The sequence below is a fragment of the Podarcis filfolensis genome (assembly GCF_964270895.1).
Source record: "Podarcis filfolensis genome assembly, chromosome: Z".
NCBI classification, from domain to species: Eukaryota; Metazoa; Chordata; class Lepidosauria; order Squamata; family Lacertidae; genus Podarcis; species Podarcis filfolensis.
This window is the reverse complement of record NC_139617.1, coordinates 38,463,957-38,488,320: the sequence shown is the minus strand read 5'-3', so window position 1 is coordinate 38,488,320 and position 24,364 is coordinate 38,463,957. Positions and strand designations below refer to the sequence as shown.

Genomic DNA, 24,364 nt, shown 5'->3' with positions numbered 1-24,364 from the left:
CTCCAAGGGCCACGAAAATGCCAGTACACTCACGAAAACCGTTAAGCAATCACAGCCTCTCACTCGGTCACAGAGAGTCCCAAATTCCCCCAGCCAGGGGAAGCAGCTTCTGGGCCAGCAGCAGCAATACTAGGAAGGAGGCATGAGGGCTCCTTCCCAGATGGTGCTTACTGTACTAGGCTTTGGGGGAAAGGAAGGTGGACTCTAGGACCCTGTCAGATCTCTCATGCCTCCTTTCCTAAGGGTTTGCTTTTTGGTTTCATTCCCAGGCACTGGCTGGAAGAACTCAGCCCTCTTGGCCAGGGAAGGAAGGGTGGTTGCCCAGTTATGCCTGTATATCTTGCTGCCTCCTTGGATCCTTTCAACAGGGAGGCGACCAGCCTTTGTTCACTTCACTCCATCTCTCCATGCCTTTACCTGAGAGTAAATTCCATTAAATGAGTCAAAGCTAACTTCTGAGTAGCTGTGTATAAGATGGCAGACAAGAGTAAAGCTAGGTTTCTTAGGGAAGGGGAAGTAATTACTCCCACCAAGCTCAATGAAATCTTATTCAGAGTAAATATGCACATGGTCCTACTGCGCACAAACAATGACCTGGAATCAAGTGGGACTTACTTCTGAATAACCTTATACAGAAAGTGGGGTACCAGGATGCAATCTTCTGCATACACGTGAGGATAAGCACTCCTAAACATAATGTGACCGGCTCCTGTGTAAGTATGTGCTGAATCAGGTTGCTGGGCTGCTGCAATCCGTAGAAGGAGACTGCAAAACTGTGTGTTGTTCAGGTCAAAATGCATTGCAAGCCTTACGTATGTCTACTCATAAGCAAACACTTAAATTCATTGAGACTTACTCCCAGGTAAATGTATACTGTACAGGACTACAGCCTTAAATATATACATGGAGGTATCCAGCTGTCCAGTACCAGTGTAAGGGAAATACCTCCCTTGTATTAGCATATTTTTATTACTGTGATTATTTTGTTGTTGCACGTTCGTGTGCACACAGAGCGGCATTGGAATAATCAGGTCCCTGCCTGCAGGAACTTACAATCTACCGTACACACCATGCATTCAACGTACATTGCAATGGAAGGCACACATCTCCCACTTTCCTATGAGCAAATTCCCTTACACTTCCTGAGGAGACAAGCATCCAGGCTTGCACCATAAGAGTAAAGAGAGAGAGAGAGAGAGAGGAGGCAAAGGTAAGAGAACAATATATGAAGAGAGGGAAGGGGTGTGTATATATATCTCCAGCCTGTTATTTAGCCCAATACACATCCAATGCACAAGTCCTGGGTTTATTGAAACAAAATAAAACGTGTGGAATATTTTCATGCTCCGGTATGAGCTGCAGCACTGTCAAGGAGAGATGCTTCATCTCCACAGCCTCCTATCACTTGAGCACTCCAGCTCCCTTTTGCTGCCTCTAGTTGAATGGGAAGGAAAAACCCTCTCTCCCTTTGGCACACAGATGGAACTGCAGATGGAAGAGAATGTAGAATAGAATGTCCCTATTTTCATCTGAGGAATGTTGGAGGGAATGCCAAAGCAGAGAAACATCCCCACTGGTTGTAAATAAAAAGCAGACTGGGGCTGCTCCTGATGAACCAGCCTCCACTATAAAGATCTGATAAATCTGACCTCAAATTCAAACACCAAGCAAAGCTTCCATGGAGGGCACTAAGTTGAGGGAAACTGCTATATGTCATGGTCTACAGTAGGTCTAAAACTATGAAAAGCACATAATAAAATGTCACATTATATGTGCAAATGGCATTATAACTAGCACAAAGATAGGACAACCAAGCGAGCAACCTATGATTTGTACACAGACTAACTCCACTTCCACCTGAATCCATGGAAATTTCCACCGTCAATTATTTGCAGACTTACCTGAAAGTAAGCTTTTTTGAACACAATGGGACTTATTTCCAAATTAACATTTTAAGCATTTAACAGAATTTGTATACTAAACTGTAAAAGTCTCTAAGATGTTTACATGAAACAAAATACGCATTAAAATTATCAATAAGATTAACTTTCAATATACATATCACTTTTAATCTGAATATACAACATTGAACGTTACACACTATAAAGCTATATACAACAGAATAAAGTCACAAGAGATGAGCATTTAAAAACCAAACAAATCTTTGGAAAACATCCTAGAAGGGCTGGATGAAGAATTTGCCTGGCACCAAAGAGATAACAGAGACACAGATGTGAAAGTCCGGGGTGGGGCCCAGGAATGTGAAAATTGACAGGTAGAAACATCCCCCCCTCCCGCCCACACAAGTGTTTCAGGGGTTTTCCCAAATATTCTAAAAAATTAGGAGGTAAATAAAAATGACCTCCCAATTTTTCAGATGCCCCCTAGCTTTCACATCTCTGCACAGAGATAGCACTAGACAAACTTCCTTGGGGTGAAAGTTCCAGGAGGCAGAGAGCCACAGGAGAAAAAGAGCCATGCAGAGTAAATTTCCACCTCACTTGTATCAGGATCCCCCATCCAAAGCAGCGGCCTGAATTCAAGCTCAGACTCAGATAGGAAGGGGCACCAGAGGCAGAGGTAAAACCAACTTCGGACCCAGCATCATCATTTGTCTTGAGTCAGAACTCATTGGATCAGGAGCCTTTGAGCCAGTGACCTCAAACTTGCAAGGAGTGGGTCAGCAATAAACACACCAGTGTCAGTGACTTCTCCCTCTGACCACTGCATCATTGACCCACCACCACTCCCCTGTCTCTGAGCCTTCTTCCCCTGGGGGTTCCCCAACTGGTGCCTCCCACCACTTCTCTGCTTCCAGCCACTCCACAACTTCAAGCTCCAGTTAGCCAACCTAGTTGCAATATTACTAACTGACAGTGCTGTACCTCAAATCAGAAATGGATTCAGTTCCTTTATTTTATTCATGAAGTTTCCCCTTTACTGCAGTGACCCCTGAGCAACATTAATATAGTGGAGGCAGCAAGTAACAAAAAACATTCCTCAAGAGCACTTTTGTTATGGGAGCTAAGGCTCAGAAATGAACAGTTAGTTACTAATCCAAAGTTACTTCTTACAAGGAAATTTTCTTTGGGCATTAGTCAGTCAATTTTTTCCCAAATCCAAAATGATTTTTAAAATGAAGAGAAAAGGTTCTGACCAAAAAGAACAAACATTGATTTAACTAAGCCTTTTCATCCTATTTCTACCCATCAAGTTTTGTTTCAGTAAGGGCACCATACCCCCATGTTTATGATGATAGTCCTGTGGAAGTCATACCAGAATTGTTCTACAGGCAACAACTGCTTTACACACATCCACTTGACGCACAACCGTGCACACACACTTTGCAGTGTCCCAATAGTGGTTGGAAAAGGAAGCATAATGGGGAAGGGAAGGGCCATAGTGGGGCAGAGCAGGCTTATGCTGACTCCACCAACGCATGCCAGGGTCAAAAATTGGTCATTGCCTGTAGTTGCCTTTGATTCTCACATTCTGGTGGGCTTTTTAGCCTTTTACAGTTAAATGGCTAGTTGCAGTTTAACCTGAGGAAATAAATCCTAGGCATTTTGAGATGCAAAATCTCTCTATGGCCATTCAGTTATAGTTTTGTACTATAGAAGGGATATTCAACTACACACACACACACACACACTGCAGAATTTTGTTTATGAATGGGCATATACCAAAATGACAAGAGTTCCCCACAGTATATATAGAAATAAAGAGCAGGGAAGAACTGGGGCCCCTGTCTGTGCCTGGAAAAGAGGAGTCCAGCTATTCAGAAAATGCCTTTTCATCACTTACAGTCAATGCATCACCATATGTATTTTGCACTGGGATATCCATATCAAAGTACTTAAGAGTGTGAAATGTTATTCAGCCCTCAGCCTAGCTTACTTCACAAGGAACTGTCAGGCAGAGCACAGAGGGAACTAGAGAGGAATTTGACCTTCGCTAGCTGTGGATATTAAGGTGTAAAAAAAAAAAAGTACAAGCTTTCACACACTAAGCAGACTCAGAAAAACAGTAAGACAGTTTTTTTCTGTGTGCACATGCTCATTCACACTCTTATATTTTTTCTTCAATGCTTCTTTGTGCATCAATATTCTGAATACCACAGAAGCTAAGCATCAGAAATGGGTAATGGAGTCGGGATGATCTGAGTTAGATCAAAAACCACATTACCACCAGTTATCCTATTGCCATGAGAGGCTTATTACACAGATATAATACACTATATGAGCTCCAACAAGCAAGTGCAATTAATCAAATTAAGGTTAGAACATACGTTTTAACTCTGAATTACTTGCTCTTACCGATTTTAAGGTCAACCTTTAAAACTACTCCCATATTCCTTAATAGCAAATAAAATCCACACACAACACAACATTTTCTTTCTGAACTATGTATGTGTGTGAACTGCTTACCAATTCATGGGGAACTCCGGGAGTGAGGGGGGGGGGGACATCAGGCCTTTGCTGCTACTTTGCAACTTATTTGTTTGGTGTTACTCTTGAAATCAAACCTTCATCATGCTATCTCAAAGGCCAAAACCAAAGTCTGCCGTTATCCGTTTCAAGGCTGCTGCACAGAAGGGTCTTACAGCACCACATCATAAATGTACAGGTCAGTGGAGGGGAGGGGAGGGAAGAGAGGTAGACAGAAATGCCACCCAACACAAGATTGCACTTCCCTTTCTCTTAACGTACTGCCAGTGAAACACAAAGGAATTTTTCACGTTCACCGTCTCCCATTAGATCAATTAATATGCAGAGAAAGTCTCTAACACAAAGTTTAAATAATCATAAAAGGAAAGGTGGGGGAGGAGAAGAGAAGAGAAGAACCACCAATGTTCTAGAAGCTTCTCTAGACCTTTCAATCAATTTTATTTATATGCAAAACCAAGAGAAACTCAGGGAAAACACACAGACACACACACACACAAAGCTCCTCCTGATGCTAAAGCTCTCAATTTACTGACAGGCAAATGGCTTCATGCTGCCACTTAATCTCATTTCTTGCATAATGCCCTCTAATTAGCATATCAAAGTGAATTAATACTTCTAGGGCATTAGCAATGGGAAAAAATCTGCTCCAGGCTTCACAATAGCAGTTAAGCAAGAGCCAAGAAATCCTCAAAAAACACCCCAAACCACTTTGCATTGCAAAACTGTCCCATTTATTTATCCTTTCTCCCTCTAAACACTTTTACCGCACACTGTTTTACTACTGCTCACCAAACAAAATGATAATTGCCAAAAGTTACCAGCATCTGTAAGGGCCCGCATAGAATCTTAATTTAGATTGCATGGGAAGAGATCTTGAGATGGATAGGTTTGCTTCATGATGTATGCCAAAAAACATAACTTATCAAGGTTTTTAAAAATAAGGGGGAAAGAGTTTCAAACTTGTATGATACTCACACACAAATAAGCCCCAAAACATACATGTGAAAAACTACCTGCCTGACAGTAAGATCAGATATACAGGTTAAAGAATAATATAAAGCATGGCAAGATGCCAAGAAGTGGAAATAAGAACTCCCACCCCAAATATCTGCTGCTTGAACAAACTCTTTTCATCCTTTCCGTCAGAGTTATCTGACTACAGCTGAAAATGGATTTCCCCTTCAGCAAGCGACAGCATATAAGTGCTAAATCCAACTCAGGTATAGCTTTAGAGCAAGGACAGACTTTAGTTTCTACTTGGCAACATTTCTGATCTTGATCAAACCTAGTTAGCGATACACCTTGTAAGAAATACTGGATTCAATCAGATTCTCAGGAATAATTGCCTCACTTTCAACCAAAGAAGACTGAGCTCTTGGAACCAGCAGTAACTGATGACGATCATTACATATAGCTGTATCGTTTATCTTGCAAAATATGCGTATTTTTTAAACGATCATAGGAGCTAGATATACAATATACATATGAAACAAGAAGAAACTCCAACTGAAAGGTTTGCTACATGTCTATTTTCTAAAAGACAAGCAATAAGGATCAAGGTTTGATGACAGAATGCCAAATTAGCACACCAATTTCCTTCTCCAACTCCCGGCTCAAGACAAATGCAAGTAGCACCTTCTGAGAGAGAGAAAATGCACAGGCTGGTGCAGCCTCACACTTCATTTGCCTCCATATGCAAGTCCCTTGTTTGACTATGTTGTATAGATAACACTGGAATAGCTGTAATGTCCAGTTGAAAAGTGTAATTTATCAGTTTGGTTGATGAACTACCCCATACATACATTTCTTAAACAGGGGAGGGAGGGAAAGCAGGAGGTGCAAAAACCAAACAGAAATTTCAGTTGCTCACATTAGTTATTTCTGTAAATTATTTATTCCAGTCCTAATCAGAACATATGAATTGTCTAGCAAAGAAATGCAAACATGACAAAAGGTCAAACTGGTGGTTAAAGAAGGGAGTGTGTTAGGTAAGTTTTTATCAGAACTGTGCTGATCATCTTGATAAGTGAATGACATTAAACATGACTGCTAGGAGAAGGAGGAAGATCCACCAAAGCATTCTTCTCCTGATGTCAATTCATAGAAACATCTACATCTCATTCAATCAGTGATACACAGGGGGAGGAAGACAAAAACTACCCTGCTCTAGATTTATGTTAAGTTGCTGGTATACAACCTTATTAGTCATTCCCATGCATCTTAAACATTCAGCTAGCCCTGTTCTCTGAGGCTTGAAATGCTACAGAGAAGTTAAAAACAAACAAAAAACAACTAGATAAATATCTCACGCTCACTGTTTTGTACTCTATAAAATGAAGCTTTTCAGATGTTTGCAATACTGATTCCGATATATGCCTTTTGAGTAGCTTGCTGTCTGAATTAAATAAGGATCACATAATATTCACAGGGCACATAAATGGGCATTTCTCATTGAGCTGTAGGAATTCTCATCAAGAGCTGTAGGAATTGAGTTGACAAATCTATTAAAATCTGTACAGCAAGGCCTGGCCTAGACAGTCTCACACTAACCTATACCTAGCTGTAACATTAATTCATTTTTTGATTTGATGCAAAAGAGATCTAAGTTAGAAGGAACATTAACAGGAGTATATTGGATGACAGCTCATAATCCATTTAAAATATTTTAAAATATGCAAGGATATGTTGGTGTCAAAGCAACAAATTAAGTGTCCTCTTTTTAAAAAAACACCACAGAGACTGAGTTAAGCAGTTCTGATTATATCTTATAGGTTCCTGGAGAAGAAAATGGCAAGAAAAAGAAGAAGCGAGAGATCACTTCTAATCAAATTGCGGCTTATTCGGTACTTCAATACATCAAGGTCCTCTGGCAAAGGTGCAGTGCAGTAACAGGTTTGTTACAATCAAATATTGAAAGCACTGAGATGGTGGGCTTACAAAATATTTTGTATGTTTTTGTTTTTTTAAAAGAGAAAAACACTAATAAGGAAGGTTAAAGTAGAGACGAACACATATTCAAACTTGTTAGAGAACCACTACAGGAATAGCAATGGGACTTCAATGTTTTTGTGTGTTACGTGAAAGATTTTTCTTTTTTTACTTCATTCGGTTTGTAATAGTAAAGAATACCACTGACAGTGAGCCCTGCATTTTAATTTAATTCCTAACAGTATAGTACAGAGTGGGGGGGGGGGGAGAATGGGGAAGATTACAATCCTCATTCTGAAGCAATTAAGGTTAAAACAAAATAACTTTAAACCAGCTGAACATATCACAACCTCATATTTATTTTCAAGAACAGCAACCCGGTCAAACTTTTAAACAGTTTAAATATTAGTCACTGGGGTTTTTACACCTCTACAGTGTCTGTGCCAGCTTGTGATTACTGAAAAGTTCAATGGAAACAGTTCTTTTGCTCTTTTAAGATGGAGACTTGTTACTTATTTTCAATATCTTACAGCAGAAGGAAATCATTAAGGTCTTGCTGCATTATACTGACTAGTCTGCATAACTACAAGAGATGAAAGTAAGACATATTCATGAGCTGGCCCTTGAACACCCATGTGGCTACAGAGAGATAATGGGAAATGTTCTCTGCGGAGTGGCATTACATGGCTAGTTACAACTGCAACAATAACACCAATGGTTTTGGCATATGTTGGAAACAAGAAGTTAACTCTATTGTTAATTTCAGTTCACATGTGTGACTAAGGCATTTCTATTAAGAGGGGAAACAAAACAAGTTTTTGATATGAGGACTTGAGACACTAAGGACTGGAGAATAAAAAATTGCTACTTTAAAAACTTTTAAATAAATTGTTGAGCCATGGAAACAGACCTGCAGAGACCTCCTGTACCCAAGAAGTTCATTAAGTTTTATTATCTCCCTAAGTCAGTCCCCGTTTATAAACCTCACAAAGGCCACAAATCTGGCAAGGTATCATGTATGCCATTAGGAGTTACTAGTGAATGAATGCGATTTAGGGTTGTAGTGGCATTAAATTAGGGTTTGGTTGGCAGCAGTCATATTTGACTCTTAAAGAAAGACAGACACAATTCTTTCTTTCACTCATACAAGCGCACACACATTCACATGCAGAAATTTAGAACATATAGCTCAGATACTCAGTGGAAGACAGGAGTGCCTGGCATGCTCTGGTCCATGGGGTCACAAAGAGTCGGACACGACTAAACGACTAAACAACAAAGCTCAGATACTGGTTCAGATCTCAGTCATGAACAGTCTGCCGGGAAATGATTGCAATTCCCAACTTGCTTTAGAAACCGTCAGAATTAATGTACTCTCATATTAAGTTAATTCAGATACATCGCCTTTGAGCTGGAGGCTGGGGTGATCAGATTAGGAACCCCTTAAACAAGAAGGGGTAGCAAACAAAACAAAACAAGCAACCTTAGCAAATAACTTTGGATTTTGCATGACAGAAATAAAAGGTACAGATTAATAGGAAAGCCGTAACACAATAGTAGAGGACTCCCAATGTTTTATGGTTCATTTTCTCCCATTGTGTTAAAAATCAAAACAGATGCCGTTTTGAAATGCCTATTACCTTGACCTGCCTCTAGATATCTAGATATCAGTGCGGGAGACAGAATATCATTTGCAGCTATTTCTTATATTCCCTGCCCTTAAAAGAATACCCCTGTATTTTTAAAAAGGAAAGATAAGCACACCTATCCAATCAGATCCTAGAAACATAAATGAATTATTTTCAACATGGTTGTTTATACAAATGGAAATAAACAATTACTACAGACAATTTTAATGATTGTGAAGTACCTCAGAACCCGAGAAGAGATACATATTTAGCCCTACAAGGCAGTACTTGTAAGTTGTGTGGTGTGTGTTTTTTAAGTACAGTATGTTTAAGGATCTTGTGGTCAAATTTATCACTGACTGCAAATAATTCTAATTATCTTCAAAGATAAAAGCATTGCTTTTCAGTTTCAGACAGCAGCACCCTAGATCTACCAGAACAAACAAGTCTAATATTACTGTTTTAGGCCAAGATTATTATGTGCCTCCCTTTTCCCACTTTCAATCTTACTTCTCCATTTTCCCTATCAAAGAGTAATGACAATATTTTTTTTTCTATGAGAAATGGAGGAAAACAAATGCTTCTCTTTTACTATGTTACATTTTTGTAAAGCAAAAGAAACAAAGAAACTGCCTGGAATTACTGGGATCAAATCACATAGTAGAATAGCAGAGGGGTGGCAGGGAAATGGGGCAGGAATCCCACTGGTACAACAACAACAACAACAACAACAACAACAACAACAACAACACACACACATGTCTTTATTCTGAAAGTTTAAAATTTATACGGAAACATACAAGTATATAAAAAAAGAACAGCGTAAAATATTAGGAAAGAAGGGAGTCCTAAGAGTGGATCAGAACACTGGAGGAAGATTTGGAAATCGCCTCCCCCCCCACACCTTCCAGAATAAGACAATACAAGATATGCAAGAATTTGCTTTCATGCTTCCCTTGCTAATGTGTACTCAGCCATTTCATCTCAGATGGGCAATCCTGAATGAGAGTTGCCTTATAAAAACTCATGGGGGTGGGGAGGGGAGATGCATTTTTCCTTCATCAATCACTCAACATATCAATTCCACCACTCCTAAGCTTCTTGAGTTGGTAAGGACTGCACTTCTGGGCAGATGGAGAAGCCATCCCTTTGTTGTTGTTGTTGTTGTTTTTAATTTTTTAACATATCTTTTAGAACATATGACATGCAACAATTAAACAAAATAAAAATAAAAAATAAAACAACCGCAAACACTCAAAGAAAAGTATCCAAATATGCTAACAAAGTTATGTCAAAGTATATATGCCAAAACCATCACAGTTTAAACAGACACAAAATGATGCATAACAACAAATATTGCTTGATTTGTTGACCACAAAAGAGGTACTTTGTATCAACAATTATTATTTACAAGAGTTTATATGAAGGCAGAAAGAAGGAACAAAAAATAATAATTAAAATATGTGCTTCCTGCATGCCAGACTGTGCTTTATATTATAAGTACTGTTCTACCATATACCTCATTATTTGTGTAATCAATAAAGTTGTGCCTCCATTATTTCATAGAAAAATATAACTTGTGGGTGACAGAACAGCATTTTAGCTGGTGACCAAATTCACCCAATATTCCAGATAACTTATCAGCCTCTTTTCTTCTAGCATAGAACCTACGCCAGCAGTGCTTTAGCCCGGAAAAGGACTTTCTTTCTTCTGAACTCGCCTTTGACACTGGTCAACTAAACTTTTCTTTCAAATAGACAAGGTTTAAGCTGTCTGTGAATAAAATATCACAGGGACCCAAACCTACATAACTGAAATCTGCTGTTCTCAATACATAGTTTTTGCCTTCTGCCAAAAAAGAAGAGTTTAGTTTTCGGTGGTAGCTAAAATATTAAGGACACAGAGACTTTAAGCACTTTGGCTGCTGGAGACCTCGTGCTGCCCAAGAGGTCACGGGACACTTTCAGCATTTTGTTCTTTTTAGCTCCAATACAGTCAGGGGTTGTTTACTATTAATGATTTCTCATCTCCTTGACTCCCCCACCCCCATTAGGTACAGAGTATGTGCACAAAGTTCTACTGTAACAACAAGGCATTTTTATCATCTTATATTAAAGAATAAGAAGTCCAACTGCTTGACAGCAGGATTGTTGTAGCATTTTTAAAGTAACTGCTATGCAAAAAGACAGACATTGCTGGATTTCCTGTACACACACAGAGGTACAGAACCTCTTTTAAAAGGCCTGCTTCTTGTTGTTTTTAAAAACTCACTGGCTTTTATATATTCCAGCATTTCTATTCTATCATGCACACAAGCAGTATGCCTTCCTTAGACATGCTTACACTTGCAGTATCTACCAGGCCTTTCAGCGTGCCATGCAGTTCGGGGGAGGTAGTTTTGGAAGATCTATACAAACAACAATACGCTGAAGTCAAGTGCCACACAGATGCTAATCGCAGTTAGTGACAACTCAGATCAAATGTCTGAAAGTAGAATTTTAGCTTTGTGAGCTGAATTATGAACATTAAGATATTTATCTCTTGTGGACCCAATTGTTGAGAAGGTGGTTTTCAGTCTCTCACACTTCATTCAGCGTGAAAGCACACAGCTTGACTGTCCTGTTAGCCTTAGTTCTACAAGATGCTTTCTCTGATTAGGTACTTTCTCTTTGACATGTTGCCCCCATTTTCAGAGGCAAAGTCTCTTGCCAAAAATATCCACAGAAAATATATGTACATATATGTATTTCCCCCCTCTGTGTAAAGATGTGCATAGAACACACGTCAAGAATGTCTTCCCAACACACATCTGAACACCCATAATTTTCCTACAAAATGTGGGAGCTCAGAGCTATTGACTGACTCCTTTCAGTTACATATAAACTGGTACTGACAAAATCAAAAATACAAGAGTGGCTCAAGAAAGTTGCTGGCTCTTTCGGTCTCTCACACAGAGGGGCCACTGGCTGTAATTGGCTTCTCCAGCCTCTTGCATTGCTTCTTTAAGAAGCAGATACTCAAAACAAGGCAGAGGAGGAGGGGAAAGAAAGCTGGATCCTTGCTTTTACTTTCCCTGACTGCAGCGAGAGGGGGAATTTACCCTGAATAGGTGATACACTACCATTTTCATTTACATTTCATTCTGCAGCAGGATTATGAATTGTTTTTTTTAAAAAAGCATTCCTGATTGATTACATTCGCCTCTACCTCCCAACCCAAAGATCAGAAACAGACAAGGAGGTGATGATCAAAGATGGCTGCGGTTCCTAAAGCAGCTCTCCTAGAGCTCGCTGAGAGAAGTATATTGCAATGTTTACCTATTGGGGGGAGAGAGGGAAATGGGTTCATTTCAAAAGCTGTGTAACTTGTGGTCTCCTACCTGTTTTCTCTTTGATTTCACAGAGGACACTGAACAAAGCAGGCTTCATTCTGTGGCAGTTCAGTGCATGCTTTCTGCAAAATAAAAGATTTTTTAAAAGGTATTAGCACAAGCCTGGCATCTTAATGCAAAGGAGGGGAAAATAATTTTTAGCTGAAGTCTTTACATGTTACTCTTTGCATTCTGATCTACGCAAAGGAATAACTAAAGTTGACAAGGAATAAGGGTATAGCTTTTGATGGGGAAGGCTGAAGCTAGGCTCAAGAGGGCAACAGGAGTGATCCCAATGTGGACAGAGTACCTACGTTAAGGAGAAAGGTAAGGATGTTTGAACTTAATCACCATAGGTGCAAACTGAGTTGGGGGTGGGTGGCAAGAGGGTCAACTGCCTTCTCCTTCATCAGGAAGTGAAGACTAAGTGACAAGAAGAAAACCCAGTCAACCCCAGCCGCCCTGCCTGCCACTTACAGCCAGGAAGAGATACCGAAGAAGTTTTTGTTTTGTTTCATTTTAAAATTATTGTTGTTGTTTTTAAAAAACAAAACCCCAGAAACCTGATGTGAAAATTTCCTTCCATTTCTTCTCATGCATAAATCACAGCTTGTCAAAGCTTTCCAATTTGCTATATCATCATCACTGATTTATGAAGAGAGGGGATTTCCAGAGTTCAACTATATGCTTTGTTTTGTATTTACTGCAATTTATATTAAAAATAATAATTTCTTTTAAGGAAGAAAAAGGAGGGGAGGAACTGTTTCTCCCAATCTCTTGCACCCTGTAATATTTCCTCACTCTTTTAAATTTTAAATCACTCTAACTCCAGAGAAACACCAATTTGGGGGTTGTGCAGAGCACTACAAAGTTCACACTTCTTCGAAAGAAAACGCAAACCCTCCAAGATGAGAGCAGCATGGGATGGCAGGCCGATTCTACCCCCACCCCTTAAATGAGGGCATCATCCTAATAAAGGAAAGGTTATCAGCAACAGCCCAGCTCCAAGCATTAGTGCAATAAGACAGATTTTGGGGTGGGGGTGGGAGGAAGGAATCTTTGCACATGTATATTGTGCTTCTTTTCTCTCTCCCTTATTCAGACCAACTCCGGCTGTTGCCCCTGGTCTGTGCCCCCCCCCCCCCAGCGCGCATTTCTCCTCTAGTATTAAAAGGGTTGTCTTAATTGCAAGAATATTTGGTCCCAGCAGGAGACAGCAAGGAGCGAAACAACAACAAAAAGCGCCACGCATATAAACACACACACGAGCGCACCAGACATACATACACACGCACGCGCGCACATGCACACATACACACACACATATATACACAACATTGGGATTTTTTGTTTTAATGAGACCAACTTTGCTTGCGCCTCATCCAAGCTCTGGTCCGTGATGGTCATAATCTGGTGGAGGATGTCTCCTATGTCTTGCTTGCGGCCATCGCCGTCGGCCCCTTCGTGTCCGTGGGGAGGAGGCAGAGCCATGCCCCCCTGTACCGAGTGGCCAGCCAGGTTCACGCCGGCGAGAGTCTGCAACATCCTGGACTGCTCATCCATGCCTCCTACCGCAGCCCAATCAATGCACTTGGAGAGGCGGCAACGGAGGCAGCAGAAGAAGAAACGGCACGCCGGAGAAGGAGGAGGCGAAGGAGGAGGGAGGGGGGGAAAGAAGCGCTTCACGATAAGGTGGTTTTGTGCTTGGAAGATTGGGGGGGGGGAGAGAAAATGCAAGTAAATCTCTTGTTCTTGTAATGAATTTCAGTTCCTGCTCCTGAGAGAAGGGGGGATCAGTGTTTGATATTTGACCGGATCTCCGTTGTTTATTCCACTCTCTCTTCTGCTTTCCAGAGCAGTAAATCACTCTCTTCTTTAGTTACAATCTTCTTTCATCACAATATTTGTGGTTCGGATAAACGGCCTTGATAAGGTGTCTGAAGTTTTCTTTCCTTTGGTACAAATCTTCACCCAAAGGCTTTATTATTTCCTTTAAGGGGGAAGGGGGGAAAGAAAAAAAAGTTAGTTGCTCGTCTATGTCTTTTCTCTTACTTGTCTTTGTTTTTGCTTTTTTCCTCCTTTGAAAACCCTTTTCTTGGAAACAGAGAGGACGAAAATTTTGTAAAAATGCAGCAAGGGGGGAAAAAAGAAAAAAGAGGGGAACGGGATAAAACTTACTTTCAAATCCTTAAAGTTACGAGTGTGACACACGGTAGGGGATTTTAAAAATCACAATAAACCAAGCAGACAACCCCAGCGCCTAATTGCAACATTAAAAAAAAAGACAAGAAAAAGTAGACAAGAAAATGCAGCCGGTGGGAGGGAAAACTGATTGTCCTTTCCCCGTCTCGGAAAAAAACACACACACATACATAACAAACGATCCCAATGTCTGTCTTGTCTGTGCAACGGATAGATAAAATAGCAGCAAAAAAGTTTCAACTTGTGCAAAAGAAAAGAGCGGATGTTGGGGTTTTTTTAAAAAAAGGGGGAGAAGTAAAGAAAAAAATTAATTACACACTCTCTGCAAAGCAATGTGCAAAAATATCCGCCAGCTGGAATTTATGAGCCCAGCAGCTCAGTGACTGTGTGTTTTATGTTGTTTGATGGCCGCTTTGGTGAGGGATTGACAGTCTGCCAATGCCACTCACTCACCCTGCAGACGTGTCACCCTGTGAAGGAGGAGAGAAGCAGAGAGAGACTAGAGGGGACGTGGGAGCCAGCCGGAGCCACGCCCCCTTCTCCAGACTCCCCCTTCCTCCTCTAGGCAGCTGCTCCAAAGCCCCTCCCCATTGATACTTACACTACAAGAGCCCGCCCCCTCGGAACTCCTGGCTACTATAGATTCAGAACCAGCCCCCGCTCCAAATGTTTCGGCGATAGTTTCATTACGGTATCCACAAGCGCAGCTGATATTTTACAGACTAATCTCCCACAATTTTTCTTTAAACTAAGAAGCCCTGCTGATTTCAATAGGATTTAACTCACAGCGCCTAGGATGGCAGCCTCAGCATCCCTCCCCAGACTCCACCTCCGTTGGCATTTTCTGTGTCTGCAAGCATCTCTCTTTAGTTCTTCCTAGAGCACCCCTTACTGGTATTGCCACAACCCCCACAAAACACTGCTCGAATCATGGGTAAGGCAGAGGCAGCCTAAATGCAACTGGCAACCCCGCGTCCAGATTTCTGCCAATTTTAACCAATGTTCCCCCTTTAGTAGACGGGCGGGGCGGGTGCAACTAGCACGGAAAGAGAGGTCAGGACCCCTTATTCCACTCAGGTAGTTGGAGGACTGCACACACCAGTTCTATCTGTACTTGGGGGTTACTTTCCTATCATGCTGCATTTCCACCAACAACTCACTGATAGGCAGAAATACGGCAGGTGAAGAGATTTCTTCACCCATTCACCCTTCTCTCTCAGCAAGCAGGTAAATGCAGCAATGGGGGAAAGCTTCACCAGGTGCACTTCTGGTGGTGGCCATGGAGGAGACCTCATTCCTCAACCCCAGTTCCTTTCATTTTTTGACCCTCAATCTCCTAGAACACCCCCTCAGCGTTCCACCCGTCCTTGCTATTTCTTGCCACCCCCTCCTCAATTTCCTGGACGACCCCCTCATTTTTCCACCCTAGCCCCTATCATTTCTTGACCATCCCTCAGTTTCCTGAAAACTCACCTCTTCCACCAAAGACCGTTATTTCTTGACACCCCCCCCCACTCAATTTTCATCCTTTCAGCCCTAATCCCTGTATTTCCACCTCTCGCCTAGTCCCTGCCATCAATTGACCCTTCCTCAGCATAGGACTCTCTAGCCTTAGCTTTCTAGGCTCTTAATTCCTGCCTTTCAAACTCTCCCCTCAGAAGCTGCCCCCGACCCACATCCCAGGCCCCGCCCTCAGCCGTGCCTCGAGCGTCGCTCTTTTCGTCCTGCCCCTTAGGGGGCGCGGCTAATAACGTCTAACTCGCCACTCTTGAGGTTGTCTTGTTACCAAGGGGCGGGAAGGGAAAGAGGCGGGTGGAAAGGAGGCGTGTCACGAACAGTTTTAGGAGGAGGCGGTGGAAGATACGTCACGCCCCTCCAGTTAGCTGGGGGCGGGGCCTAGACAAACAAAAACAAATAATATCACAAACACACACACACAGACAGAACGTAAAAGAACCCCCACATAAAAGACCCAGATGTGCCGCGGACCAATCAGGGCGCGGGGAGGGTGAATGTTAGCCAATCAGATGTGACTGTGGTGAAAGTAGAGAAGAAAAAGGGGCCTACGTCCTTCACCCCTCCTACGCAGAAACACACGCTCTCCCCGCCCCTCTTCGCTGAGGAACTTGTGATTGGCGCGTTCGAACGGGCACGTGACGCGGCGCGAAGAAAGGGGGTTAAAAGAAAGCCGCGCTGCCCCGGCCTTTGATGATCACCATAGCAACGGCTGGCCTTCTGGGAGGTGTCGGCATAGGGAAAGGCCCGGTTAGTTGGGCCGCGGCGCATCTCCCCCGCGACGCGCCGTTGTTCGCCTTAGCAACCTTCAAACACCCTCCTTTCCCTTTGCCAGCTTTCTCTTCTTTGTGCACCTCCAGCCTAGGCGTGCTTACTCTAACTCGCTGTGCCCCTTGGGGCAGGCTGGCTAGCTAATATATTCAGTCTTGCAGGCTTCATCTCCCCGCTCAGGAAACTTAATGCAAGTCCGAAAATTTGTCCCGTTTGCATGAGAGGCGTTTTAAGTCCAGCCTAGGCATGCTTCCTCGGAAGCAAAACTGTACCGGCTTTCCTACTTTTTTTTTCACCACTTCTTACTCCCAAGTAAGTGTGCTCAGAATCGCAGCCTAACAACAAGCATGCTTACTCAGAGGCACTACTTGCTTTTATTCAACTAGGCTTGCTTCCAGAAAAATGCAAATAACTGAATGCTGGACAGCACTATCCTATCTGGTTTACTACAGAAATTGCATCTGCAAGACTTCTCAAGCAGTTTAGGGCATTGGTCAAAGAGAAGTGCAACAATGAAACCATACTACAATAAATAAAAACACAATAAGCTTAAGAAAAAACTAATGTAAAAAACCCAATCAGCTAGCATTCCATATACAGCACAGAATTAAGCAGCCATCGTATTTATTTAGATCATTTATATGCCACTGAATACATTAATAAATCTCTAAGCAGTGTCCAAAAAAACCTAAAGCAGCAGCAACAAGAGTTAAAATACACAATAAAACCATTAATGCAATACCATAAATATATACTGGCATTAATTCTTTCTGACAGCTTCTCTCAACCAGGGCCTAAACAAACACACAGTTCACTTTCTCAGTGAAAGTGCTGTCATTATTCTAGTTCCTCTGGCTTGGCTTGATTTTATGGTCAGGCACCGGTAGGTTTACTGCTGCTTCTTCAGGCTGGCCACAATTGTGTCCCATTCAGCACAAGTCAGCTACACTGCACACACTCAGTTCCAGGCTACAACAGATTTGTTTAGTGCAGAACTAAAATTCATGTCTTTGGCATGGGAAGCTAAAATATATACAAGTTTTTCAAGTCATGTGGTCAGGAAGAATCTGTATAGAGTCTGAGAGAAATATAACAACCTGCTGTAAAGGAAAACACCCCTATGGTTATCACCAATGGAAGCTATTACAATCAAGAGAATTAACATGGACAGACAGTGGGCGACCTATAGAGACTTACTGGACCTCTCAGGGAGGGAACCCAGATTGAAACCAATGGAGGAAATAAGAAACCAAGAAACAGACTGATTACAGTACCACCAATTTGTATGATATGTTTAAACTAGGTAAGAAAAACGGATTTCTGGACAAAAGCTCACAATTTGAAAGAGATTTATTAGACAATAATGAAAAACTATTGTCTAAAATGTATAACCTATTATTGGAGTGGGAAACAAAAGATGAGCAGGTAAAGCTTCAAAGATCTATAAAATGAAAGCGATAAACAATGTACTGCAGTCACACAATCAATCAATCAGTAGCTGAACTGGGTTTCACACAGTCACAAAAAAAAGAGCCACAAATACAAAAACGCAAAATAAATAGCAAAAACAGACAGACCTCAGTGTGGCACTCAAATCAGAAGCGTAACACTCAAAACGGAGCACGTTTGGCTTCCGAAAAAAGTTCACAAACTAGAACACTTCTGGGTTTGCAGTGTTTGGGTCCCAAGTTGTTTGAGTACCAAGGTGTTTGAGAACCAAGGTACCACTGTATTTAAAGAGAAGTGGGATTTTTTTGTGAGTAGAAAATAATTATTCACAGTTGCAAACGCTGGCAGTATTAAGGTAAATTAAACAGTATAACATATTTAAAAGGGATGTAAAATGGGGGGGGGACTGAAATAGATGAAAATACATAGGGTTTCCCCAGACATATCCAGAGTACTGCAGTCGGCAGCAGGGTCTGGGTGGAAATCAGGGAAAAATGGACGCACTCAAAAACTTTTCTTTCTGGATTTTCACTGTTTGAAATATGGCAACCCTACGAAATACAAGAATATGCAGAAATTATGGGTAAAGCAAAAGAACCTTGGAAGGGAAAGGAGGGAAGTCATTGAATGTATGGGTATAATGAAAGATATTAATGTGGAAATGTAAAATCTGAAAACTTTAATAAAAAATATTTTTAAAAAAGAAATCATAACTAAGACCACCAATCTTGCCAGAGGGATTTCAAACAAGAACTTAAAAGGTCTGGAAGAAGTTTGAACCTGGTGCCAGCAAAAAAAAAACCAATGGAGGTACAGGATGTGAGCTTTTCTACGTAAAGTGTTCTGTGCCTAGGGAGCCACCACCAAAAGTATCCTCTTGCTTGTGGCTACCCTTAGCATGTTTGGGATTGCAATACTATAATACGACAGTATTGACAAGCTTGCTGAACTCAGTGGCACTTCTGAGTAAAAAAAGGAATAGGATTTCATGGTTGGAAATCATGAAAGCACCATTCAGCAAATGTGAGGTTTGCTATCTGAGCAAATATGCTCACTATTAGAGTGTAATCAAATAACACTGGAGTACGGTAATTTAAACTGAATGTTCATCATAGGCATCAAAGCATCATCTTCCCTGTGAACAGAAGAATGGTATGGATTGCCTTTAAAAAAACAGCAACACTAAAGGGCACTTTGGAGCTAAGCTATGTTGTAGAGCTGCTGTGATATGCACAAATATGGGGGTTCTATAAGGATTCCAGCTTTTTTCTGAAACTGTTCCTGTTCCTTTAAAAGCTACACAGCTAGCAGAAGTAAAATATAGTATTTTGTTGGAGGGAAGTCCTACTGAAGTCCATGAGGCTTCTTAATGCAGCTCAGATCCCTAGTTTGGAGGAAGTCAGATCTAATTCTTGAGCTTTACAAGAGAAAACATGTTTAGCCTCATACCTTTAAATCCATCCCCCATTAAAACCAATGCTTAACTGTGGCTGGATCATGAGGGTAGGATCTTATGCATAGGTGAAAAGCGTCTATTTGTTACACTTTTTAATTAGATTATAAATCCATGTTTTAACTATTTTCTTTAAGGTAAATATCTTAATTGTCCCCATTGATTCAAGAAAGCCTAGGTAATATATAGGGCAGCAGTGAGTACTTAAGGTACATAGTAGTCAAGCCAAGGTAAAGATCAGCACCTTGGAGGTTTAATCGAAGGGCTACAACCCAGCAAGCACTGCTGTTGAATCACTTCCATTAATTAATTTCAGTGGGATTTATACAGGACAGGAACCCTGCATATGCCTTTTAACGAAATCAGTAGAGGGATGCACAGAGGCAGTCTTTGCCAGAGCACATTCATTTTGTAACAGAAGTTGTTTTCATGATGTCAGGATTTAAGGTGTCAGGATTTAAAGACATATTAAAACTTATGAGATTCACCCTCAATGTACAAAAGTTGCCAAGCTCCAATCATACCTGACAATCCTTTGGGTTACATTTTTCTTTTCACCGAGTGACTTCAAGACAGATCACATACACATTTTTTAAAAAAACCTGCCTGCCATATAAAATTTATTTTGTGGTGACTATAATGGCATGGCATGCTGTACTGTAAGTATTTATGAAAATATTTTATATGAACATTCTGTTTACCATTATTTATTAATGCCACATTTAAAAATATTACGCTGCAAATTTATTCCAATGTGTATTAGTAAATAAATTATGCTTGTAATTTCTAATGCATTTTTAATTATGAATTTATCCATGTCTGCCTTTATTTATGATTGCAATGTCCCTATTGCAGTGCTGCATATATAATTGGAGACACTCTTAATTAAGCATCCTTGGACATTGCATATGACAAAATGTTCTGAGTGTGTGATTATTTTTGTTTTTGAAAGGGTATCCAATAACTGGAATCAACAACTATTCTCTTACCTGTTGCCAACTACTAAGGAAACAGGAGACAAGCACTGTTGTCCTATGCATCTTAACTCAAAAGTGAAAGCTCTGTTTTCAGTGGGATTTACTCCCTAAAGATCATATTAAGACTATAGCCTAAAAACAGCATTAAAACTGGCTAAAATCCTAAAGCACATTTACCTGGGACTAAGTCATGTGAGAGCTGGACCATAAAGAAGGCTGATCACCGAAGAATTGATGCTTTTGAATTATGGCGCTGGAGGAGACTCTTGAGAGTCCCATGGACTGCAAGAAGATCAAACGTATCCATTCTTGAGGATATCAGCCCTGAGTGCTCACTAGAAGGACAGATCGTGAAGCTGAGGCTCCAATACTTTGGCCACCTCATGAGAAGAGAAGACTCCCTAGAAAAGACCCTGATGTTGGGAAAGATTGAGGGCACAAGGAGAAGGGGACGACAGAGGACGAGATGGTTGGACAGTGTTCTGGAAGCTACGAACATGAGTTTGACCAAACTGCGGGAGGCAGTGGAAGAGCCTGGCATGCTCTGGTCCATGGGGTCACGAAGAGTCGGACACAACTAACGACTAAACAACAACAAAGTCATGTTGAAATCAGTTAGACATGTGTAGGATCTCAGCCAGGAATGTGATAGTTATAATGTATGGTAAATCAATTTATCTCTAGCTAGAGCAGGGGTTGGGAACCTGTCGCCCTCTCTAGATGCTGCTGGTCTACAACTCTCATAATTCCTGACCATTGGTCATGCTGGCTGGGGCTTTTGGTAGTCCAGCAGTAACTGCAGGTTCTCCATTTCTGAAATAGGCCTTTATCCAGAAATTTTGTATTTGTGTTTTACAGGAAGTACCAGTACATACTAAGATAGGAGCACACAGAATTACAAGCAGTCTGATATGACTCTGCTTAGTTATTTAAATACTTTTTGAAAGTGTTTGACAATGAAATAAACTACCTCATAAAGTGGTAAACTCTCCTTTATTGGAGGTTTCTAAGCAGAGTTGATGGCCTTCGGTCATAGAATCTTTGGTTGTGATTCCTGCATGGCAAGGTTAGACTAGATGATCCCAGGAGTCCCTTCCAACTCTACAATTCTATGATTCTGTAACTATACACTTTATAAACTAGCACCAGGTGCTAGTGAGAGCCAGTGTGGTGTAGTGGTTAAGAGTGGTGGACTCATAATCTGGTGATCCGGGTTCGCGTCCCCGCTCCTCCACATGCAGCTGCTGGGTGACCTTGGGCCAGTCACACTTCTCTGAAGTCTCTCAGCCACACTCGCCTCAAAGAGCGTTTGTTGGGGAGGAAGGGAAAGGAGAATGTTAGCCGCTTTGAGACTCCTTTGGGTAGTGATAAAGCAGGAAATCAAATCCAAACTCTTTTTCTTCTTCTTCTTATCAATTATTTGACTACTTTTGCACTCGTACGGCGGTACAATGATTGTAGATTTACTTCTCACTGAATAAAGGAGCAGCCAGCATGTTCTTTCCCTTTGAACTGCATAAGTAGAAGGGAAAGCATTGCTTGCATTTAAAATAAAGTGGAGACTCAGGAAAGGGAGAGGGGGGGGCACCAGTGCAGTGAACTTTAGAGTACTGGACTAAGGCCCTGAAGACCTTACTTCAAACCCTCATTCATTCACAAAGCTCACTGGGTAACTTTGGGCCAGTACAGTGGTACCTTGGTTTAAGAACAGTCCTGCTTACGAACTATTCGGTTCACAAACTCTGCAAAACCGGAAGTAGTGTTCTGGTTTGCGAAGTTTACCTCAGGCTACAAACGGAAACCGAATGGTGGAAGGGCACTGGCGGCGGGAGGCCTTATTAGGGAAAGCGTGCCTTGATTTAAGAACAGATTTGGTTTAAGAACGGACTTCAGAAACAGATTAAGTTCGTAAACCGAGGTACCACTGTATCTGTCTTTCAGACTCAACTACTTACCATGGTTGTTTTGAGGATTAAATAGCGAAGAAAACATACATGCTGTATGGCATTCCTACATATAAAAAAAGTAGTAGAATTAATTCAGCTCTAATATATTCTGAGAAGTAGGGCTCTTGCATCTTTAATAGCTTTGCAGCAAAGCGAACTTTCTCAGGTGGTGTTCTCATACGCGAAGGGAAACACATGTTCGGTACCTGTACTTCTGTAGCGCTTAGTATGGCGTGTAGAAAGAATCCAGTGCCATTACACCTTATCACATGAATAAAGCTTAATATTGGAATAAGAAGTGCAGGGTTCTAGCCTCTCCAGAAAGCCATGCCCCTCTGACCTTGCTTTAATGTCCCAAGATTCGATTGGCTAGTTGTGGTGACTCGTGTCGTGTAAAGACATGCACTTTGCACAAGCTCAAAAGGAGTTCTTGTTACTTGTAAGAAAACCGTAAGCCCCGGAAAGCAAGCTTATTATCTGAGACCTGCTCTGATTGCTCGCAGAATAACCCAGGTCCCATTTCCTTCACTACGAGTCAAAGAACCATACATAGCGTGGCCCGAAAACAGGGAGGGTGGGAAGCTAGTGAAGTGCAGGAGCGCGCTAGGACCCAGGACCCAGCCCTCCAGAGGCAAGAGTTTTTCGGCGCATACGCAGGACGCGGTGTTCTGTATCTCTATCTCTGTCTCTTCTGGATTCCTACCCCTCCTTCCTCACCCGATGATGATGAAGAGCATGCGTAGAGAACTCGGCGGGCGGCCGGCCTCGCTTTCCTTTAGTTCCTGTCACTTCCGAATGGAGGAGCCACCGCTTCCGGGTTAGGACGTCTGTTACTGACTCTTGGCGTCAGAGGCGTCTCCTGTGGCCCCGGAAGCGGCTGCTCCGTCTCCTGGCGGAGCCCCCACCCTCCGCGCCCCTCACACCCTCCGCCCTCTTCCTCTGCGGGGGCAGTAGGACGAGGGACTCAGCCCCGAGGGAAGGGAGCGGCGGCGCCCGCCAGGCCCGTAAGTGGGGAGCGGGGTCCCGGGGTCCGGTCTCAGTGCCCCTCACAAGATTCCCCTTTCTCTTCGCAGGGGGACCCAGGAGTCCTGGCTACCGGTCCCGCCCACTCTCCCACCTGTGCGCCGCCCCTTCGGAGGGAACCCAGGTGTCGGCGCTGAGGTGTCGGGTCCTGTGCCTCCTGTTCCTCTCGCCCGCTCTCCCCGCCGGGTTGTCACTGGTCAAGGATGCGGTCCCAGCCTCTGCAACCTCCGTGGCACCAGCCCGGGTCTGCTGCTTTCCGGCAACTTTCTGCTGGGATTTAAAACGACGTGCAGTTTTAAAAAACAGCACAATCTTCCAGAGGTGTACGCCTTAAATCAGGTCAGGCTGTTCGTCCATCGAGCTCAGCGTTGTCTCCTCTGGCTGGCAGCAGCTCTATGGAGGGTCCCTGTCAGTGGTCTTTGCCACCACTCGACTCGTGACAGGAGATGTCGGAGATTGAACCTGCAGCGTTTTGTTAGGCGGTGCACGTAGCTCTGCCTCTGAGCTGTGTTTGTCAATTGGGTATCCTCCAGATGTTGTTGGACTTGGAACCCTCGGCATCCTTGACCATTGGTCATGTTGGCTGGGGATGATAGGAGTTGAAGTTCAGCAGGATCTGGAGGGCACTGTGTTCACCATTGATCTGTAAGCACT

At 42.2% G+C, this 24,364-nt stretch overlaps 2 protein-coding genes across 29 annotated transcripts in view; one reads left to right on the top strand and one right to left on the bottom strand.

The window, feature by feature from the left end:
- The window catches only part of PBX3 (PBX homeobox 3), a 235,944-nt gene extending 211,708 nt beyond the window's left edge, over positions 1–24,236 (bottom strand). For 2 of the 12 annotated variants that reach the window (XM_083597051.1, XM_083597047.1), the window contains exons 1-3: positions 23,805–24,236; positions 13,741–14,364; positions 12,384–12,457 (exon numbers count right to left, since the gene is read on the bottom strand). In XM_083597051.1, the coding sequence (XP_083453177.1) occupies positions 12,384–12,457; positions 13,741–13,937 (271 nt within the window). In that variant the 5' untranslated portion in view covers positions 13,938–14,364; positions 23,805–24,236. The other 10 variants (XM_083597044.1, XM_083597046.1, XM_083597055.1 and 7 more) reach the window with 9 other exon arrangements.
- The window catches only part of MAPKAP1 (MAPK associated protein 1), a 180,867-nt gene continuing 180,015 nt past the window's right edge, over positions 23,513–24,364 (top strand). For all 17 annotated transcript variants that reach the window (XR_014543994.1, XR_014543995.1, XR_014543996.1 and 14 more), the window contains exon 1: positions 23,513–23,691. The gene's annotated coding sequence lies outside the window, so the exon portion shown is untranslated. The remainder of the gene's footprint in view (positions 23,692–24,364) is intronic.